The 24,047-nt window shown below is 37.6% G+C and overlaps 1 protein-coding gene across 1 annotated transcript in view; it reads right to left on the bottom strand.

The window, feature by feature from the left end:
* The window catches only part of CWC27 (CWC27 spliceosome associated cyclophilin), a 235,417-nt gene that overhangs the window by 179,418 nt on the left and 31,952 nt on the right, over window positions 1–24,047 (bottom strand). The window contains exons 8-10 of the mRNA XM_055144032.1: window positions 12,053–12,132; window positions 10,883–10,916; window positions 6,479–6,636 (exon numbers count right to left, since the gene is read on the bottom strand). Coding sequence (XP_055000007.1) covers window positions 6,479–6,636; window positions 10,883–10,916; window positions 12,053–12,132 — 272 coding nt within the window. The remainder of the gene's footprint in view (window positions 1–6,478; window positions 6,637–10,882; window positions 10,917–12,052; window positions 12,133–24,047) is intronic.

Here is a 24,047-nt window from a genome sequence, read left to right as displayed (position 1 = left end):
TCTTAATAATTTGGTGAGAGGTAAGATCTAGTCTCAGGTGATATAATTGTTTAGAATATGGGGAAAGATACTGGCTAAAATCTTTTCTAGTAAAATGTCTTTTAAAAACATTAGGAACACTTAGATATTACATGTCCTTCTGATAAAATTAACTGATTTCCCCTGTTAACTTTTTCAAAAATTAACTCACTTGATAAGTCCCTTCTATTAAACACACACAAAAAGATGTGATGTTATATCTGTTTTACAACTTTTACACTGTTCTACAGCTAAAATAATAAAGGGAGGGGCTTGAAAGATAACACAACAGGTAGGGTGCTTGCCTTTGCATATGGCTGACCTAGGTTTGATACCTCATACCCCATGTGGTTCCCTGAGCACAATCAGGAATAATTTCTGAGTGCAGAGCCAGGAGTTAACCCTGAGTGCATAGCCAGGAGCAATGCCTGAGTATCACTGGATGTTGTCCCCTTCCCCTCAAAAAAAAAAAAAATACCCTAAGCAAACAAACCTAATCACAGAAATGTGTTTGGGGTAGTAGAATTCTCAAAATTGGTGCATAGTAATATATTTAGAGGACTTTAACAAACTACTGTTCTAAATTAATATATATTTTTTTCAGAAAATAGAAAAGTAGCTACTTTTATGAAAAGAGGAGGAAAGAAATCAGAATGAGGAAAAGGGAGAATTCAAGGTAATGGAAAATTTCAGTTTCTTAATCTGAATGATGGGTGAGTGTTTAAGTTTGTAAAAATACAGCAAAATGCAAACTTAAGATACATATGTACTATATAATATAGCTCACAGATCTGTATATATATATTTAGATAAATTTATCTTTATTACTATTACAAAACTAGAATTCATCTATACAGCTTCATCAGACTATATTAATATTATATAGGCATTATATATATATCAAACTTCAATTAAAAGTTATAGGGTATAAAGGGTGAATATGTGCCCAGGGTTCACTTGAGGCCACATAAATCAGAATCCGTAGGAGTGTGATTAGAAGGACATTAGTATGTTTTTAAGGTTCCCCTGGTGAATTTAATGTGCAGCTAGGATTGAAAAAACATTCCTCTCATGAATCACAAATCACAAATGCACTCATTCATGTGTTCATTCACTCATTACACAAACTTAGATGACCATATGCTTACTAAACTTCACCGAAAGGCTATAAAGATAAATAAAAGAAGTCCCTGAAGGAGCTTACTTTAAGCCTCTTCAGGACAGAGGCACAAAATAAGCAAACCCATAAATCTCCTATGATAAATACAAGATCTAAAGGAGAAAGTGGTTTGTCAAAGACTCATCCATTAGTTTCAACTCTTTTTTCTTTTGGGGCCACACCCAGCAGTGCTCACAGGTTATTCCTGGCTCTGCATCAAGAATCTCTCCCATTGATGCACAAGGGATATGGATTGAAACCAGGAAGACCACATGCAAGGCAAGCCCTCTACCCACTCTAGTATCACTCTGGCCCTACTTTACCTCATTTATAAAAATATGTGAGTATGTGCTCCTTGATCATAGAGCAATCAATGTAAGTACAAAGCAGAGCCTTTCTGAAGTAGGCCAAAGAAGTCTGGCTCAAAGTGCAGGAGGTCTGGGTTAATCCCTAGCACCTCAGGGTCCCAAAAGCACTGCCAGGAGCAACCCCAAAGCCCCATGCTGGAAGTAGCCTTGCGCACGACTGGATGTGGTCTCAAGAAAAAGAATTTATTGTACAAAGGTACACAAAGAAGAAAAGGAAGTATAAACTAATGTCATACTATCACAGAGGTGTGTGAAAGGTACAAGAGCTATGCGCTGAGAGTCAGAGATATACCAAGATGCAGGCCAAGGGGCTAAACTGACAGAAGCAGAACTTGTCTAGAGTGGTGAGGACAGAAATTGACATTTTAAAGTATTGGTTCTCACATTAAATTCCTTGGGGATCTTATTAAAATGTCGATTAATTCAGGAACTGTGAGGAAGGGCCTGAAACTCATCATCTCTAAAAAAAAGTTTGCAAGTGATACTAATGCTACTAGTCCTTAGATCAAAACTGAAGTAGGAAGGTTCTTGAGAAAAATGGATTTTAAGAATGAAGAAATTTTTGAAATACCAAGTGCCACCAGAGACTGCAAGAAAAACAAAAACATGGGCCAACGAGGTAGTGCAGTGGTAGGGAACTTGCTTCCACTTGGCAAACACAAGCTCACTTCCCAGCCCCACAAACATTCCCCTGAGCCCCATTGGAGGTGATTCCTGAGTGCAGAGTCAGGAGTAAATGGTGAGCACTGCTGAATATGCTCCCCCAAAAACAAACAGAAAAAAATATATACAATAACTTGTAAATAGTACAAGAGTTGTCTCAATTATACAACTTTATGAGAATAATTTTAAATGAGAGATGAGGAAAAACTCAATGACATGTATTGAGAGATAAATGAAAACTAAGAAATGGAAATTAGAAATAAAATGGAATAATTTTGTTCATTTTTATTTTTGAGGGTAAGGAAAAATTTAAGCCAATTCAAAAGCTGGAAGAAAAAAGGAAGAAAAAGAGAAAGAGACTTAAAAAAAAGACAAAGCAAGAAAAAACAGGTACAGGAATTTCTTTCCTTTTAAGGCAGAGTTTTGAGGAATAATTGATCTGACAGGGTAAAAAAAAAAAGAAAAAGAAAAGAAGAGTTACTGTATTTCACAAAACAGGAAATCATGTTATCTGCTTAGAGAGAGTTTGATATTTAGTCTAAGTACTCTGGGAAGTGGTAACAAAAAAGCACTGAAGGACAGTATGGTTGTGTGATTCAGTGAACACCCTATAATCAAGATATGGCTTACAGGAAGCTGGCTGGATAAGAAAAAAAGTAAAACTGACATTTAGAACAAGAATGATCAAGGGAATATTCTGAAGAAGTCAGAATAAAGACAAGAGAAAAGAAAGAAGGCAGGAACAATTTTTGGATTCCTTGAACTCCAAAGAATTTTTTTCAACATTGCTAAAGAAAACTTATTAGGGAAAGATTCTATTCTATGTACATTTGGATTTCGGGTTCTTTTTTCTCCTAGCTTTGGGGCGTTACCTGGCACTACTCAGAGGTTACTTCTGGCTCTGAGCTCAGGAGTCACTTGTGGCGGTGATTGGAGGACGACATGAGATGCTGGAGACTGAACTGAGAACTACGCAAATTTGCTAAATTTTTTAATAACATTCCAAGTTGAAATATAAGAAATCAACAAAGCTACTCATTAAACATCTAAAGTGTTTTTAATATTTAAACATCCAAACAGCTTTAATAAATTCTAAATTTTTTTCATCAACAAAAGTAATACTAATGGTACTTCACAGAATTATACTTTTAATGGCCTCTTGTCTAACACACTGGTAAACAAAATGCAATTCATGATTCTACTGCTAAAATTGGAGATGACTAAAGAATAATGGAATATTTCAAGAAAATCTAGATGAAGACTCTTTATGTATTGAGAGCAGGAATTTTTAATAGATAATGCCTTTGAACCGACATCCTAACTGGCTGGCAAATATACCTGTTAATAACTCAGACTGTGCAGTACTTTTCTACTGAGAATAATCATCCTTTAACACATTAACAAGAAAAAAAAAGTTAAACTCCTGGAGATTCTTCTGGCCATTTAACCATAAAATTGACTTGAGAATTAAACTACAGTCAACACCAAATAACTGACCAAAAGCATGAATGATTTTGAAACTTTTTTACATTCAAAAGAAATTATCATGGGTTAATAGTGAACATTTTCAGACAAGAGAGAAAATTTACATTTTCCCTTTGAAATTCTGAAATTCTCCTCTATTCATGTCACCTTATTTTTCTTTCATTTATCTTTGCAGGAAGAGAGACCAAATGAGAGAGGGGACGGAGAGAGGAAGTTATAATTTAGAAAATTTAGGGGAAAGAGATAGTACAGAAGGTAAAGTTCTTGCTTGCACCCTGCCAACCCAGTTTTGATCCCGGGTACAACATATCATCCCAGAATTACAGCCAGGAGTGATTCCTAAGTGCAAATCCAGGAGTAAAACTGAACATTGACAGGCATGGCCCAAAAAACAAACAAAAATTATGGGGGAAAAAAAAAAGAATCATTAAAAGATGCCTGATGTTTTCACCATTTGTGAAGGCAAATTTTGCTAAAAAAATTTTATTCAGTGCTTATAGAAAATTTGGCTTTGCAAAATTACGTTATACTATTCACAAGGCATGTATTTTTAAGTATAGAAGTCAATAAGACAAAACAGAATTGAAAGCTTGAAAAGTAACTTAACAAGCAATAATTTAGTTCATGTATGAAACTTTCAAAATTTATTATTTGCACCATATGCACTCAGGCTTAAAAGAATTTATAGTTATTGTGGTCTGTAGCACTGTCGTGCCCTTTTTCATCGATTTGCTCAAGCAGGCACCAATAACTTCTCCATTGTGAGACTTGTTGTTACTGTTTTTGGCATATCAAATACGCATAGCTTGCCAGGCTCTGCCATGTGGGCGGGATATTCTTGGTAGCTTGCCGGGCTCTCCGAGAGGGATGGAAAAATCAAACCCAGGTCGGTCCCGTGCAAGGCAAATGCCCTACCCACTGTGCTATTGCTCCAGTTATAGTTATTACAAATCAGAAAAGGTAAATTTAAAAGAAAGAGTATTCTCATGTTTTGACTAAAATTTATATAGCTGATGACTCATCAACTCCACATATATATATGTGTATATATATACATACATATATATATATACATATATATATATAACATGTTAGACTACTAAAAGTTCCAGTTAAAGGCTGGAGTGATAGCACAGCGGGTAGGGCATTTGCCTTGCACAGGGCTGATCCGGGTTCGATTCCCAGCATCCCACATGGTCCCCTGAGCACCGCCAGGAGTGACCCCTGTGCATCGCCAGGTGTGACCCAAAAAAAAAAGTTCCAGTTAACAGTGGTCTAAAACAATCTATTATATTAAATTACTCAAAGGTGACTATTTGAGCACTAGGTATTACTTGAAAAAGAGGGCATTTAAGGTGTCACTATAAAAGGAAAGGATTATAGCATCAGTAGAAATTTCTAAGAACCATTTTTCTAGTTACATAAAGAGAACAAAATGAGGAAACTAAGTAATAATATGAAAATACTTTCATTTTTAATTTTTCTATATAAGTTTGTGAAATGGAACAGAAAAGATATCTGAAAATAGAGGTCATTCAAAAAAAACCAATAAGTTTTTTTTTTTCAAAGAAATGCTATTTAAGATGTACCTTAAACTTGTAGTAACAGAATCAAAGCAGTTTCAGAACTAAGCTTATTTTCAGCACAATAAAATGCTGAGTCACAAAACTCATCAAATCTTTAATGTTAGACATTTGCTGAAATTTCTTTTAATTATCAGTGAAATTCACTGAAGGTGTTATCCCATTGCTCATCAATTTGCTCAAGCGGGCACCGTAACGTCTCCATTGTGAGACTTGTTTGTTACTGTTTTCGGCATATTGAATACGCCATGGGTAGCTTGCCAGGCCCTGCCATGTGGGCAAGATACTCTCAGTAGCTTGCCGGGCTCTCCGAGAGGGGTGGAAGAATCGAACCCGGGTAGGCTGTGTGCAAGGCGAACGCCCTACTGCTGTGCTATCATTCCAGCCCACCAGTGAAATTAGGAGGGATATATATATATATATACATATATATATACACACACACACATATATATATACATATATCTATGTAATATATCTATGTATGTATGTATGTTTGTCAAGTCAACTTGAAAAGATATTTAACAATGTTTTCAGGCCCATATACCCATTTTGACAAATTTTACTTACCTAAATCTGAGGACATTTACTTTTATTCAACACAATTACTCCACTGCTCTCACATGTATTAAACACATACAACCTTTCACTTCTAGTTAATAACTGCTTACCGAATATATAGCAAATTATATTATACAAATAGTATATATATATCATGAAGATAGAATTTAAAAATAATTTGGATAGAGATTCATTCTCTCAATTTAAGATAAAGAAAAAAAAAGACAGAAGCTGAAGCTAGGGAGATGGCTAAGAGGTAGAGAATGTACATTGCATATAGGAGCCCCTAGGTTGAAATCTTAAGGAAGAAAGGAAGAAAGAAATGATGGTAAAGTTAGGAAGGGAAGGAAAGGAGGGAGAGCAAGAGGGAAAGAGGAGGAAGAATGGATGAAAGAAGGAAAAAAAAAAGAGGAAAACCAGAGCCCAAGCAGTAACATATTTGGTAGGGTGCTCACCCTGCACACAGCCAACCTGTGTTTGATCCCCAGCACTACATAAGGGTCGCTGAGCTCTGCCAGGAGTGACCCCAGAGAAGAGAGCCTGGGAGGGAGGGAGGGAGGGAGGGAGGGAGGGAGGGAGGGAGGGAGGGCCATCAAAAGAGAGAGAAGTACAGATACCTAGAAACAGAATTATCAACTTACCTGCGACTAAGTGATTTTTTCTCCGCTTCTCCAGCTCCAGCTGATTTAACATTTGTACTTGTATCCTTTTTTAACTTTTTTGCAATTCTTTCTCTCATCAGGTTCTTGTCATCACCATCAATGCTTTCGTCATGCTCTCCACTTTCATATTCTCCATTCTGAAGGAATTGAAATTAAGTATTTCTCAGGCATTCCATTTTCTCTTTCCCTTCAGAAGAGTTAGCTAAGACTCTTCACAGCATTCTAGGCCTGCTTTGTATTTGGTTTGATACTACTGTAAATTGTGAAAAATTTGATGAATCTGCTCCAAGTAGGAAGACCTCTAGAGTCTACTCTAGACCAACGATATCTCAAGGTCACCCTGGTAAGGATTGTTTGTGCAATTCACATTCCAATGCACACACACTGATCCCTATCACCAGAACATCATGTCTGACTACATTCCTGTTATTTCCCAGTGAGAAAAGGCTTCCGGAGGCAGTTGACCAATATTATATTGATCAATATTATATTTGACCTCAACTTGAATTGGGATCAATTCAAGAAGAAGAGGTAAAGAAACTAACACTTCTCTCTCTATTTTAAAGTCAGAGCAATTGCTCCTCTTCCATAATCCAAGTCATAACATTAACCCTCTAATATATCCCCAACTCAGAAAAGGACCTATACAATCTGTACCTCCCTGACCAAATCTCTTACAACTCAGGGTCAATAACCATTACCAACTTCGGAGCTGCTGTTCTTGCCTGCCTGAAACATTCTTACTCCAAATACCTGCACAGCTTGTTCTTTTATCTCCCACAGGACATTGAGCAAATGCTACCCTCTTGGCGATGCTTTTCTTGATCCTCCTATTAAAACCAACTTCAGTAACTCTATTCCTCTCTCCTGTTTTCCTTAAAGCATTATCGCCCGTCTAATATAACCCATACTTTCCTATATATATTATTTCTGATCTATAATTAGAGACTTGTTAGAGAACACTCTCCACATGTTCAGACGAGCCTCACGCATGGGGGAGCTGGCGGAGGAACCCAGGTGTGTGGGACCAGGGCCAAGATCTCCAAGGCTGCTTGGATTGGGACTGGGCTTCTTCCACCCAGATCCCCCATTTTCCAGTAGCTAGGCAGTCACACCCAGAGACTGCCCCCCAGCACCGTATAACCCCATCAACGGCCAACATCCAGAGACTATAAAGCCAAGCGCCCAGAAGCATGGACATCTTGCATGGACATCCCGAAAGCAAGCTCCCAGACATCTAATAGCCTAGTTCTCCCTCTTGGAGAACCTGACAAGCTACCAAGAGTCTATTGCCTACTTGAGAGAGCCTGGCACGTTCCCCGTGGTGTATTCATATTCAAAATGCAGTAACAGATATATACATACCTCTCGGAGAGCCAGGCAAGCTACCAAGAGTATCCCACCACACAACAGAGCCTGGCGAGCTATCCGTGGTGTATTCAATATGCCAAAAAGAGTAACAATAGGTCTCATTCCCCTGACCCTGAAAGAACCTCCAATTATTGGGAAAGACGAGTAAGGAGAGGCTGCTAAAATCTCAGGGCTTAGTGTAATGGAGACGTTACTGGTACCCATTTGAATAAATCGACGAACAATGGGATGACAGTGATACAGTGATAATTAGAGACAATCAATATGCCCTGTTATGCTTACTACTGTATCTTCAACTTATAGAACAGCAGTCAACATTAATAAAGATAGAGCTAGATGGAGAAAGGAAGAGCAGAAGCAGAAAAAAAAATTAGAAAAACAAACAAACACTAGCCCAGGGCAACCTTTTTGATTAGGTGAGTCATGCTGAAGAACAATGTTTTAAATTGAATCACCATGAATTATAGTTACAAAGGTGTTTATGATTGAGTTTCAGATGTATATTGTTCCAACACCAATCCCTTCACCAGTACCCATTACTCTCCATCAATGTCCACCAATTTCCCTCATGCCCCGTCACCAGCATGCCCCTGTGACAGGCACATTTCCCCTCCTTCATTGTCCTAGTAGACTCTTTCCTAACTAATTCCCAGAGAAACCATTCTTAATTGAGGTTTATGGACCTCTAAAGCAAGTGTTCCTCCAAGTCCGCAGACTATATAACATGGATTGTTTGTAAAAATATATAATCCTAGTCCTTAACCCAATTTACTTAACTAACTCTCCATGAAAATAAATTCTGAACATTTTCAGTAAGGTATTTAAAAAATTCTTTAACCCTAAAAGTTGGAAGTCACTGCCTTAACCTCTGATTTTAGGATATCTAAAATAAATAAATAAATCCCTTGAAAATTTATAAAATTTTGTTTGTGGAAGCAACTTTTTTTTTTTTTTTTGAGATAAAGGCCCATAACTTTTTCCAGGAGAGACAGATCAATGAGTGGAACAAGTTTTACCTATGGAAAAACTTGGGTTTCATCACCAGCACCACATGATCCCCTAAATACCAGCATAAGTGACCCTCAGTATGACCTGATGTGGCACAAAAAATAAAGCAAAACAGAGAAAGGTCTGCAGGTTTCATTATCATAAAGGACACAAAATAGATCTAAAGTATATTCTTTGATCGCCTCATCTCAGGGAAGAATTAAAAAGAAACAAATGAATATTTCTACAACAGACCCTTGATCCAATCTTTTAGATCCAACTATTATTACACATATGTCAAAGTATTTCAAATCTTAAAGTGTTCAAAACTAGCTACATTACTGTTCATTTTTCTCCCTAACTCACTCAACAAAGTTATTCAACTCTTGGGTCTCTTTCTAATACTATCTCTTTTCTATCTCACTACTCTGGCCTTCCTGAGAGATCTCACTGATTCCAATCTGCCTTTTTCTATTTGTCCTCTAGAATACTGCCAACAGTGTCCTCTCTAAAATGCAAAGTTGTCTACAGCACTGTTCTCCTTCAGTAATATCCTTCAACTGTTTTTCCTCATTTGTTGAGTGAAATTCACACTCTTCACCATTCCTATGAAGGTCTGTAGTAAGTATGTAGTAAGTTTTTTATGTAGTAAGTATTTTATGTAGTAAGTATCTGGCATCTTCCTACCTCCCCAACATTATTCCAATTTCCTTCCTGTTGCTCTTTCTGGTTACAATGGTCTACTTTCAGCTACTAGAAGGCGACAAACTCCTACTTTACAAGCCCTATCTTTTTAAAAAATCTTATTTATTTATTTAGTTTTTGGGTCACACATAGAGATGCTCAGGGTTACTCCTGTCTCTGCACTCAGGAATTACTCCTGGCAGTGCTCTGATGGACCATGTGGGATGTCAGGGATCAGACCTGGGTTAGCCGTGTGCAAGGCATATGCCCTCCCCACTGTAAATCACTCCGGCCCCACAGCCCTATCTTTAGCTCAGTGGCAAGCTTCTTTGCACACTTTAATCTCAGTTTATATTTGCTTTGTTACCATGCTTCAACATACGCTGTTCTCTTTTCTCGAGAATGTCCACCTTTCACCATTTTTTTTACCTAGTTAACTCCTAATTCTCCTATTAGACACAAACTCTAAATTCTTTTATAAGAAACAACACAGTATCACCTCCTGCAAAGATAACCATCTTTCTCCACTACAGTGAGAATTTATTTTTTCAATGTAGTAATAGATGAAACTATATTCAAAGGACAGAAAATTATGTACTTCCTATTGTACATAATACAACTCTGCAATACAAAGATCAATGTTTCTTCTCATATAGAGTGATAAAATAGATGACTTGAAAATTTTAATCCCACATATTAAGACAATCTGCCTCCTCTTTTTATCAGCTTTAATAGCCCATACACCTAATAAAGTATAAGAGCACTACAATCTTGAAAGAGAATCTCATGAAATGTGCACATGATAAAAATAACATTACAAATAATGACTGATCAAAGTACATCCCATATTAAATAAGATGTCTAAATATCAACATAATGACATCTGAATTTTGAGCATTAAAATAATAAAATAATGTAGGCAAAAAATTCACATGAAAGATTTCCATTTTGCATGGAAACACAGATAACTGGAAGCAAATAAATGAAAGTTAAAGTTAATACTTTACTACATTAAACACTTTTATTTTTCAAACCTTTACACTGAAGTACTTTAATGTACATTAAATACATTAAACGTGCATTTAATACATTAAAGTTAGTACTTCATTTTTTTAAACATTTACATTGAAGTGGGAAGAGATGTTAAGGATTGACACCAGGGTCTCATGCTTGCAAGGTAAGTGCTCTACCACTGAGCTATAATTCCAGCTACTCAATTTTTAAAACTGTATAATTACAAAAGCACCTCTTAAGAGAAAAAAAATTACTTTTTTAAAAATTTCTGAATTTTTGAATTTTCTACACATTTTTAAATATATTTATAGTAAAGTTAATACTCACATCATCTGAATCTTCTGCTGCATCACCCTTTTCACTATAAAACATACATAAAAATAAATTTTTGCTTCAAAATAAAACTAAAAAACTAATAACTCCCCAATTTAGATTAACTTCAAAATTATTTTAACATGGCTTTAAGGAATTTCTTTAAGGACTAAATAAAGAGAATATTCTAAAAATACAGCCTCTGAATAAATAGAATAGGACATATGTTCCATAGCACATATACAAACTAACTAAAATTCTTTTTAAAAGCAAACAATAGTCCTGTAGGAAACAATTTCTTCTATGGGCTTGAAGTACTCATGCTTAAGAAACTAACTCCTTCAAATACATAACAGTAAGAAGATTATTTTGAATCAGATTTTTTAAAATGAGCTCAACACAGTACAATAGTAATCACCTTTTAAGAACTCATTCAATATATCATGTGCAATTATACTGAACAGCATGAAATTTTCCCTCCCCCAAAAGAAGCAGCAAAGATAGTTAAGTGGTAATCAGTAAGCTAGTGATTTTCTGTTATTTCCAGAAATATGTGAGAAATTTTCTGTTATTTCCAGAAATATGAGAAATAATACTCAATGGTTTAACCCAAAATGTGGCGATTTCACAAAATCGTTCAACTTGACTTTCTCATAATACTAATACAGACAAAATGCTTCCAAGAAAAGGTTAGCAAAGCTAACTTTTAAAGTTATTAAAAGCTAATTATTAAACTTTTAAAGTAAATAATTTCATAGTATTTAAACTATCCCAAAATGGTAAAGTTTAGCAATTTTAAATATAATTACTTTAACAGAGGAAGATGGGAGGAAGAGTTAATAGCTTGTGTTCCATGAGGTCCACAAAATAATGAGACTAAATGCTTTGTAGTGAAAGTAGTAACATATATTAACAAAGTATAAATTTGTAATGGTAAATGGAAAGTTATATGAAATCAAGGTTTTCAGTATAGGACTGAATGAACTAACCAAAACAAATAAATTTTTGACATTTAAACTATAAAAAGAAAAAAATGTGTTTCCTTATACTACATTAGAAGCTCTACTACTATACATTACTGAAATAAGAAAATTTATTTGTGTGGCGTACATACTCACAAATTAAGCAAGAAAATGATCTGAGCTAGAAGATAAGAAATTAGTATCATGCTCGCACCAAACTAACCTTTCAACAACTGGAACAGAACTGAGATGCGGATCATCCTTAAGCAAATCATGACTACTTTTGCTTTTCCCCTTCATACTCTAGGAAGAAAGACAGTACATAATCATGAGAGGAGGGAACACTTTATTTCTAAAAGGACAAATAAGCAAATTTTTATAAAATCTAGTTCTGATATAATACGCTAAGAAAGGGTATATAAATGAGAATTTTCAGTATATGCCAAAGTTTTGAAATAGGAATTTTGCTCATTCATTGACTGAAAATATTAGTTTTACAAAGTTTAGGTGCTGAACAAATAGCAAATATACTGAGTAAATTCAGTATAAGATGCTGCATAGTAAATGCAAAAACTGAGTAACTGCAAAAGCAAATATCAAAGGAGATGTGGGTAAACTATGCTATCATCTGGCACTTCACATTCAAGAACAAAGAAACAGTGAAACAGTGCGGACTAAATAGAATACAAACAAATGAAAGAAACAAAGTAGCAGAGGCAAGAAGAGTAGCACTGGTCAAGAAGTGGAAGCTTTCTGTTATCTGTGTCATGGTAATGTCTCAAATGTTTGGTTAAATACCTGTCTAGATTTTGCAAGAAAAGTATTAATTAGATGCAATACAATTTAATACAATAGTAGACTTTTAGTAAAGCAGATCATCCTTTAAAATGTTGGGAGGCACCATTTAATCATTTGAAGGCAAACACTGACATTTCACAAAAGAAAAAGCAATTCTGCCACTGTCACTGTCACTGTCATCCCGTTGCTCATCGATTTGCTCAAGCGGGTATCAGTAACATCTTCATTGTGAGCCTTGTTTTTACTGTTTTTAGCATATTGTACACACCATTGGTAGCTTGCCAGGCTCTGCCATATGAGCGAGATACTCTTGGTAGCTTGCCCGGCTCTCTGAGAGGGGCAGAGGAATCGAACCTGGGTTGGCTGCGTGCAAGACAAACGTCCTACCTGCTGTGCTATCACTCCAGCCCAATTCTGCCATACAACTGCAATATAGAAACTGTGCCAAAATCTGTCTGAAATTTCAAACCCAAAACTGTAACTTCTTACTATCTGCAACATATGCTTAATATCTTTGAACTAAGTTTCCACATCCATGATAGAAATAATCACCAACAATTTTTTAAATAAAAATTTTATTTTATTAAATCACCGTGTGGAAGATTACAATGCTTTCAGGATGGAGGCTAACATGAACTAGTCTGAGTTCCCAGAACAATATAAGCCAATTCTTTTACTGTTGTTTTGTTGTTGTGCATGATAATTTGGGGGCTGCGGCTAGTGGTGTTTAGAGGGTACTTCTCGAGTGGTGTTCCAGAGTTACTCCCCCTGACACTGTGGCAGTGTGAGTCATACCTAATCCTACTACATGCAAAGCATATGCTCCAGTCCAATGTTATCTCCCTACCCCATAAATGATTTCTTAAAACTCAACTCTTAAAAAGAAATCAATATACAGAGATATTACATAAATACAATTAGAAAAAGAAAGTTAATGCTTCTTTTCCTAAAATTCCTTCCTCCCACATCTCCAGCCATTCATATCCATTTTTATATATTTGCCATCAATGCTTTATTTCTACCAATTTCTCTGAAAAAGCTTGATAATGTGGTTTTCTTTAAAACTAAATCAGACTGGTTCAGCCCTTTTGGAAAACAATATGGTCGCTTCTCAAAAAATTAGAAATTGAGCTCCCCTTTGACCCAGCAATACCACTTCTGGGAATATACCCCGGAGAGGCAAAAAAAGTATAGTCAAAATGACATCTGCACTTGTATGCTCATCGCAGCACTATTTACAATAGTCAGAATTTGGATAAAAACAGGTGCCTGAGAACAGATAACTGGTTAAAGAAACTCTGGTACATCTACACAATGGAATACTATGCAGATGTCAGAAAAGATGAGGTCGTGAACTTTGCATATAAGTGGATCAACATGGAAAGTATCATGCTAAGTGAAATGAGTCAGAAAGAGAGAGACAGACATAGAAGAATTGGCGCTCATCTGAGATATATAAAACAACAGAATAGGAAACTAACACCTAAGAATTGTAGAAATAAGTACCAGGAGGTTTGTTCCATGGCTTGGAAGCCAGCCTCACATGCTGGGGGAAAAGGCAGGTCAGACAGAGAAGGGAACACCAACTAAAGCGTGGTTGGAGGACCCACTCGGGATGGGAGAGGCATGCTGAAAGCAGACTATAGATTGAACATGATGGTAAATTCCTCCACTGCAAACCACAACACCCAAAAGGAGAGAAAGAACAAAAGGGAATGCCCTGGCAAAGAGGCGGAGTCAGGGGAGCATAAAATGGGGGCGGTGGGACAGATGCTGGGGTCATCGGTGGAGGAAAATGGGCACTAATGGAGGGATGGGTACTTGAGCATTGTATGATTGAAACACAAGCACGGAAATATGTAAATCTGTAACTGTACCCGCACTGTGATTCATTAATAAAAAATTTTTTAAGAATTTTAAAAAAAACTAAATCAGAAAAAAATTAAGTTAAAAATATACATCTTAGAAGTCACTTAGTTTCTTCAAGGACTTTATGTAGTTTTTTGTCTGTTGCTGGTTTGCAATTGGTTCTAGAAAAAGTTCAGACTCCCTAGGACATGTGTTAGCACGCATTACAGTGCACCCCCAGAAATTAAAGCTTTGTTTGGATAAATTACTTTAAATGATTTTCATAAAAAAAAAAGTCACTTAGTTTCCCACCCAAGGTAGGAATCTCTTTCACATAACTGCTGACTAGTCAACAATGTCTCCACACCTGGAGGGAGTTTATAAACATAAACACACACACACACACACACACACACACACACACACACATTTCTTTTTAAAAGACTTCCATTACTGGTCAGTTCTAACTGTAGTGAGAAAAAGGCTTTATGTGTAATTTCCAACCATCCAATAAATCGTAGTTCCATATTCTAGAATGACAAGTGAACTAGAAACAATAATAGGTACATAGCAGAGTTTAGTTTAGATAGAAATAGATCAATAGACCAAATAATAGTTTCGTAAAGAAACCCACATCCTAATCCTTAAGATTTGTGGATGTAGTCTTTTACATGGCAAAAGGGATTTGGTGGCTAAATCAGGGGTACTGAAATAGATACCCTGGATGATTACCTAGGCAATATCTTAAGTCCTACAAGTGAATGAGAAAATCAGAAGACTCTTAAGACTGTTTTAGTGTGATAAACAATGAGAAAGACAGGATTAGCTATTTCTGGCTTTAAAGACAAAAAGGATGGGCTAGAAGTCAGGAACCAAGGCAGTCTAGAGGCTGAAAAAACTAAGGGCAAAGGTTCCCCCCCATCGGGGGCCAGAGCAATATAGTACAGTGGATAGGGTATTTACCTTGCTCTTGGCCAACCCAGATTTTGATCCCCAGCACCCCATGTGGTCCCCCAGCCCACCAAAAATGCAGCTACCAGGTGTTGCCCAAAAGCAAACAACAACAACAAGATCTCCCCACCCACACTCAATCTCCACAAGGAGGGCAGCTGTACTAACCCATTGATACTCTAGCTCAGTTAAACGTATTTTAGACTTCTGATCTCAAGAACTGTAAGATACTAAATATTTGCTTAAAACTACTACAACTGGATATAGCAGTAATATGAAACAAAAACAAATATATAGGTATCTTTTGAAAATTACTTAAATTCAAATAATTAGAAAGATACATAAAGTTCAATCCCATTAGTGGGGAAAAAACCATTTTATTAATTGGGCATTATTAATAATGCTTCTGAAAACCTCTGTACAAGTGGTCTGGAAGCACTCTCTACGTCCTTCTCTACCTCCCAACTCTTCTGAAAACTTCAATTTCATAGGATATAAGAATATATGATGAAACACTAAATTTTATTATCAAAGGTCGTATGTTTGCTTGTAATATAACTACTTCTTAGTGAAGGGCTGTACCAATGTCTTAAGGAAAAATATTTACATTCAATAGAGATAATAATGTGCATCATTGGGGGAAAAAGGGCCTGATTTAAGAACTGTCCTAAAAACTAGCGATTGTGACAGGGCCACAGAAATAGTACAGTAGGTTGGGCAATCCCTGACTTCTTATATGGTCCCCAAGTACCACCAGGAGTGATTTCGGAATGCAGAGGCAGAAATAACCCTTGAACATCACCAGTTGTGCCCCTGAATTTAACAACAACAAAAAGAAAAGAAAAAAATCAAAACTAGCTTCATGCTTTTATAATGGACCTGCCCTTAAAAATGCCTCATAAAAATTTCTGACTGTAATCTTTCACTTGGAAAGTATTTCCTAACACCAGAGATTGAGGAATTTTAAAAGAACTTAGACATTTGCATAAAACTATTACTTAAGAATAAAACTACTAGTTGGGGCTGGAGTGATAGCACAGCGGGTAGGGCATTTGCCTTGCATGTGGCCGACCCAGGTTCGGAGTGCAGAGCCAGGAGTGACCACTGAGCATCTCTAGGTGTGACCCCCCCCAAAAAAATTAAAAATAAAACTACTAGAGAAGCAATATAAAAAGAGGAACTGTCTAGATTTTTAAAAACTGTTCAAATATTTAAAGCTTAGATCACACTTTCACTTTACTTTTACTTCTCCAAGATACCCAGCTTTTCAGAAGCTGCCTTTGTGACATGGCTTTTCAATCACCCCCTTCTCATAGCCCTTCCTCTGGATGCATCCAGTTTGCCAGTAGCCCACTTATATGTCAGAGTTTAAGAAAATGCTGCAAATCTGATAAGAAAAATTTATATTTTATTCCTTTTTAAACTAGGGTTTACCGACATTATATCATATCTATTCAGCTGATTTTAAACAAGTACAGAATTATCATGTGTCCCTACAACTATATCTCAAGTTACTAGTTCAAATTATCACACAAGTTGACAAGGAAGCATTCTTTGAGTAAAAGTATTCAATCCTCTAAAAACATACCTGATTGCACTACCTTCCATATCACAGTCCCTCATATCTTCCATAATACAGTGAAATTTTGATAATGAGCTTTTCTGAAGTTAAATTGTTATTATGACATCTCCCTATCAAGTAATCCCATAGAAAAGGAAATGAAGTTAGTCTGGCAAGTCACTTAACCAGAGTCTCAGTTTCATCACCCTATAGATAAAAAGGAAATTGAACTAGATCCCTTTGAGCTTAAAAGAACAAAAACAAAAACTTTAAACTCTATTTATTTTAAAAGATATTTTGTCAGTAGAAAGATACTGAAATAAATAACGAAAGAAAGTGAATCCACGTGGGAGAGGCTACTTGTCATGAATAAATGAGTAGGGGGAAGTGGTGTCTGTAATCCCACACTGATAATCCATAAACCAGAGAGGACTCTCATATTTCTCCTTTAACATAAAATAAAGCCTCAATTCAGACTTTATCAATTATTAACCTGTGATTAGTAAAACAGGTTTTGGAATAAAGCTTAACAATATTGAGTCAATGAAAAAAAGAAACTTGATAAGCAAGCCTCTAATGAAAGTTATTTTCAAGACCTTTAGAAATATTTAATTTCATTCAACCTTTGAAAGTGCAGACTGTTCTTTGTCACTGTAAAAATTACCTTCTTGACTTGTGCTTAGTTAATATGTATTCTTAAATAAATAAAGCTAAATTTTTTAAAACATGTTTTGTTACTTTTATAATATTTCAATTACACTTCCCTTTTCTTACTAAGGTTTCCTTTACCCAAAAGTAAAATGTATTTTCAGGATGTGCAAAGTCTTAAAATGAGTATGCAAGCAAAATAAACAAATCAATTCTTTTTTGCTTCTCTCTCGAATTTATTTTATTCCTTTTAAGAAGTGTTTTTTCCTCTAAGCCTGTACATGTCAATGACTCTTTGTTGTTCTTTTCTCCAACTAAACTTGCCCTCCTCTAAGGTTCACCGCCTCATCATGGCGAGGGGGTGGCAACGGTGCCAAACATCGACGAGTGAACCAACAGGTGCTGCCCAGAGATGTAGGAAGGTGCAGGGCTGGACTCCTTGCATCAACTGTGTCAATCTGGTCAGTACTTTCTGTTAGTGAGCAACACGTCCATGCACAAGGTGTGTGGCGTGTTTGTCAGTGTGCAGATCATTATCACATGCCAGTTGACCAAAAGCTTGCATTCGGTAGACTGGGAGCATCTATAAGGGCGATTAGAGGCTGCCCGAAAAGCCTCTATCCCTCTCGGAGAACCCAGCAAGCTACCGAGGGTATCCCAATTGCACAGCAGAGCCTGGCAAGCTACCCATGGCATACTCCATATGCCAAAAAAAAAAAATGGGCCTCATTCCCCTGACCCTGAAAGAGCCCCCAATACGGCAGCATTGGGAAGGATGAGCAAGGAGAGGCTAATAAAATTTCAGGGCTGACCTAGGCTGCCAAAATGAAGAAGGATTAAAATGACTGTCTGCAATTCTAATGCACATATGCTGCCATCAGAAGCATCCATTGAGGACCTGATGGTGTAAGCGCAGAAGATCACATATGATGTCATTGGACTGACAAACACAAGAAGGCATCGATCACATCATGCCATTTTCGACACTGGAGAAGAACTGTACCTCGGAACATGCAACAGAAGAGGTGTTGGTGGTGTCAGTGACCTCGTCAACACAAACTTGGCCATTTATTCGAATGCCTAACAACCCGAATCGGACACTTATGTTTGAATAGATGTGTTTCATTGCTGGAAGTTTCTATCTTTGTCATCTACGCACCAACATCCAACTACGGCGAAGAAGAAATTAAGAAGTTCTACATGAAGCTGAAGAAGTTCTATGAAGAAGACCACACCTTCTACAAGGTCATTGTCAGTGATTTTAATGCCAAGATAGAACCTAGAAGGTCACCGAAGAAATCCATATCGGGACACACAGCCTAAAATGGAACGAACAGGGTGAGAGACTGTCTACTGTCTGAGTTCATCATGTCGACCAAGACCATCCATGGTAACTCCAGTTTCAGGAGGCCGATCTAAACATTGGACATGGGAGTCTCCCGGTGAACAGCTTCACAACAAAATTGACCACAACATATTCAATCAACAGTTTTGCCTAACCGATGTCGCTGTTGTCCCAAAATTCCAAACGGGATCAGACTACCGTCTCTTTCATGCAAAATTCTACTTCACGGAGTAGGAAGAAAGGGATGCAAAGTTTAAGAGAACTCCCAGAATGACCACCAACTGGGAGCTCTTTGGCACTATTGCGGCAATATGGGAAGATGCCGTCATTGACAACATTGACGAGCAATATGATTGACTGGTTTGGCCCCTCCATGACTGTAAGAGGAACGCCAAGAGTAAGAAAGCCACAAAAAAGACACCTGTCTTCGGAAACACTCAAGCTCATTCGCCAACGTGGTTTGGCGCAAGCCTTAGGTAAACACAAGCTAATGTCCAAGTTCGGAAACCTGTGCAGAGAAGCGATAAAAGAAGACCTCAGAGAGAGAAAAGCAGCAGTGTTGGCTGATGCAGAAGAAGCCAGGAAAAATATTCACAACGCCCACCTGTCCTTCACCAACTATAAGACCAAGATGACTGCCCTCCAACATTCTGATGGATCTATCACATCTTCCAGAAAGGCAATGGAATAAATTATCCATGACTTCTACTCAAATCTCTTTGATAGCCACATCCACCTGCCCACATACCAAATTTGTAGGATAGATATGTTGTTCCCAGCGTTCTCCCTTCCGAAATCCAACACACCATTTTGTCGGTTAAGAAGCATACAGCACCCGGTCCAGACAAAGTCAGACCCGAACATCTTAAGAATCTGCCACCAGTACTCATCAATACACTGGCTTGGCTCTTCACATGCTGTCTGAATGCAAGTTTCCATCCCAAAGGAAAACCCGCAAGACAATTCTGTTGTACAATAAGGGAGACATCCACGACATCAACAACTATCACCCAATTTGCCTGTTGTCCGTCGTTTATAAGTTGTTCACTCGAGTCATCCTGAATAGATTGGCAGAACACTAGACTAAGGACAAGCATGTGAGCAAGCCAGGTTCCGAAAAGCATTCAGCATGACTGACCATATCCACATGGTGACCAAGCTCATTGAAGTTTCGAGACAGTTCAAGATGCTGCTCTGTCTAATGTTCATCGATTTAAAGAAGGCCTTTGATTCTGTTGAGACTGAAGTGGTCATTGAAGCCATAGACAAACAGGGAATTCAAACTCAGTACATCAGGATCCTCCGTGAGCTATATTACAGATTCACCACCAGGATCTCCCCATTCTACAAGGAAGCGATCATCGATGGAAAGAGAGAGGTTCGGCAGGGTGATAACATTTCACCGAAACTCTTCAGTGCCACCCTCGAGAATGTCATGCGACCAGAAATGGGAGTGAAGATAGACGGTCACAACTACACCACCTCCACTTCGCTGATGACATCATTCTAATAACACCAAACATTAGCCAAGCGGCATGAATGCTGGCCAACTTCTACTGTGAATGTGGAAAGGTCAGACTGCAGCTGAATCTCACAAACACAATGTTCACCAGAAACGGACTAGTTCCTGACATTCCATTTGCTCTCAAGAAATAAACATTTCTGAATGCAGCAGTTATATGTACCCAGGTCAAGATCTCAACATGACGAACGACTTGGCACCAGAGCTGTGCAGGAGAAAGAGAGCAGCGTGGAACACCTTCAAGAGTACCAAAGAAGTAGTTAAAAGGACGAAGAACCTCCAGCTCCTGGCACATCTTTTCAACTCCACCATTCTTCCTGCATTAACATACACCTCAGAGACCTGTGCCCTATAGAAACTGGATGAGAATGCTATTCGGGTCTCCCAAAGAGGAACTGAAAGAGCTATGCTTGGAGTATCACATCTTACTCAAGTGCAAAAAGGAATCAGGAGTTTAGACTTTTGTTGATGATTGAGAATCAAGAACGCTGCCTCATTTGCCAAGGCATCAAAAACCAGATGGGCCAGACACATAATGTGATTTAGAGATGACCACTGGTCTAGAGATGTTACTAACTGGATTCCACGGGACTTGTCAAAAGAACGGCTGGTTGCCCACCTACGAGATGGTCAGACTTCTGCAGCAAGACCCTGAACAAACGGTTTGATGCTCTTTGTGTTCCTAGAATGAGCAGACGCCATTGGGCTACACTAGCCTGTGAAAAGGACGAATTGAGACATTACTGGCACTGGCTCAAGCAAATTGATGAGCAATGGGATGACAAGTGATAGGAGTGAAATTTGCCCTTGACTCCAGTATACAAACACAACAGCTAAATCCTTCTTTTCTTTCTTATTTTTTAATGGTTGTTTGTTTGTTTGTTTGTTTTGGAGCTATGTCCAGTGTTACTCAATTGCTTACTCCTGGCTCTGCACTCAGGCATTTTTCTTGGTGGGGCTCTGAGACTATATGGGATACCAGGGTTTGAAAATAGATCAGCTACATGCAAGAAAAACACCTACCTGTTGTACTATTGCTCTAGACAACAGCTAAATTCTGAAGACCTAAAATTCCCAAGACACATTCACTATGAAAAATCGGCTGTTGGTGGGCCATGATGTATATGCTTTCCCCAAGAATGCTCGAGATATTAACCAGGACCTTAGGAAGTGCTTACAAAGGATACTGGGGTGGTATTAATTCACCCTTCATCCTTTTTGCAAACACAATTTGCTTATACTCAATTTAAATTAAACATAACTTGGGAGGAAGGGGGTAAAAAGAGCTAGTACAGTGGGTGGGGCTCTTGCCTATCACACAGTCCCCTGTCTGATCCCCAGAACCACATACAGTCCCTTAAGCACAGTTAAGAGTGATTTTATAGCAGATAACTAGAAGTAAGTTCTTCACAGAGAATTGCTGGGTACCGGTACAGGGGATCGAGGGGGAACCAAGGAAACCCGTAACTTTTTTCTTACTTTGTACAATAGCAAGTTCCAGCAGATAAGGTTTAAACATATGCTACTATTACAAAGAGAAAAAAGATTTTTCCGAGAAGTCATCCTCAAAGCAATTTTAACTGTAGCATCATGATTTACAATACTATTATGAAACTTACTTTGGACCTAAAATTTTGAGAAAAATTTCCTTTGTGACAATCTGTACTCTTCAAGACTACTCAATCTACTATCTAGGATCCCACCAAATTTAAGGATGGAAAGGATGGGCAGTAGATCAACTGCACTGAGCTGCCTTTCACCTGAGAATGCAAGAAAATCCGTGAAATTTCTGATTAGTATCTATTTTCTTTTAGCAGGGAGGGCTCTCCAGCTATACCCAGAAGCCTGGGATCTATACCTAATGATGTGGGCCTGATGGTTCAGTGCTGGGACCCTGTGATAAGATGTGGCTCAGGCCTGTTGTGCTTAGGGGTCACCAAGACTACACTGTGCCTGTTGGGGGAGAGGGGGTATCATGCAGTTACAGAGATCAAATGCAAGGTCACAACATGTGAAGCATGTGCCCATCCTTTTATTGTCCCTCACAAGTTTTTCATCCCCTTTGATTTTGAAACAGAAGTCTCTATGGCATTCACAATAATGTTTGAGACTTAATTAAAGTCGAAATTCAAAACGTCTGGTTCTACCACCTTCTAATAGCATGATCTTAGACAAGTGACTTAACCGGAATATTAATTTTTCCACTTATAAAACACAAATAGTAAGAAAGCAGATAAAAACATCACTACAATAGAGTAGGGTTAAAGCTCTGATGGCCACAGACAGATTACAGAGGCCCTAGCTCAGCCCAGATGGGAGTTTGCTCATGGAAAGAGAGAGAGACAATCAGGAAGTGATAATAGAGCTCACTCCTAAATAAATGTTGTGCATGTAAAGGAGAAAACACACAACAAGCAAAGGGGAAAATTAAGGTAGAGCAAAGGGCTATAAAAGAGGAGGCCTAACATCTTTAGAAAATATCAATGAAAGTGAATTTTGGCAATTCCCAGATCTAGCCATTCATAGTCTTGTCCACTTATAAACAGACTACAGGTACCCATATAAAATATAGTATTTCATTCTGATGAAGCCCAAATTTGAATCAAATGATTAATACAAGACCTCTGTACTGATTTCTAAAGAGGACTTCTGAGAGCGTGGGACAACAGAGTGACTGATAATGTTGATGAATGTTAAGGAATATGGAAGAAGATTTTCATGCAAAATTAAGTTTAATTTTGACATCAAGTACAGCAAAGACTCCAATGGTAACCCAGAATAAGGGATGAGGACCCAGATGATTATTTATTCAGTCTTCTAAAGTTTAGAAAAGTTTAGAGGCAGTAATTGAATCTATGATATCAAATAGATCACTCAAGGATACTAGAAGCAGCAAAAACAAAAAATTTACCAACTATTTTTCAAACATGCCTACTTAATCCACTTTGAATGCAGGAGGTTTAAGTACAGTGTTTACTATTTGCCCAGCATTGCCTGCCAAAACTATGTTCAATGATGATGTATAAGGGGAAGCACCAAGATAAAGACAAAAGACAAGGATAACAACACGGGGCAATGTTATTGTTAGTGTCAGTTACAAACAGGTGGCCATTGAAGCTAGGAAGGCAGTTCTAGGTTACAGGCTTTACTTACTGTGATAAAGATGTTGAACCTAATCTTTCAGGTTTTTGTGTCTGTTACTTTTCTAAAACAGTATCATATAGAGTTTAGGGAAGTAAAAGTCCTTGAAGATTATTTTCATGGAGTATACTTAATCAGAACCTCTGTTCTAAAGTGTCAGGACACTGTAGGTATGTCTGCAAGGAGCGTTGTAATGAAATAATATTGAAGAAAACCACATTAAAAGCAATAGTGATGGAGTAAAAGGAAAACACAAGCAAACCAGGAAGCACAACATAAGCTTTAAATTAATTTTTTATTGCTTTATTTTTTGGTTTTGGAACCACACTTTAGAGTGCTCACGGGCAGTTCTTGACTCTATGCTTAGGATTATTCCTAGCAGTGCTCAGGGAACCATATGTAGT

Source organism: Sorex araneus, chromosome 1 (assembly GCF_027595985.1).
Source record: "Sorex araneus isolate mSorAra2 chromosome 1, mSorAra2.pri, whole genome shotgun sequence".
In the NCBI taxonomy this organism is placed as follows: Eukaryota; Metazoa; Chordata; class Mammalia; order Eulipotyphla; family Soricidae; genus Sorex; species Sorex araneus.
This window is presented reverse-complemented; position numbering and strand designations above follow the sequence as displayed.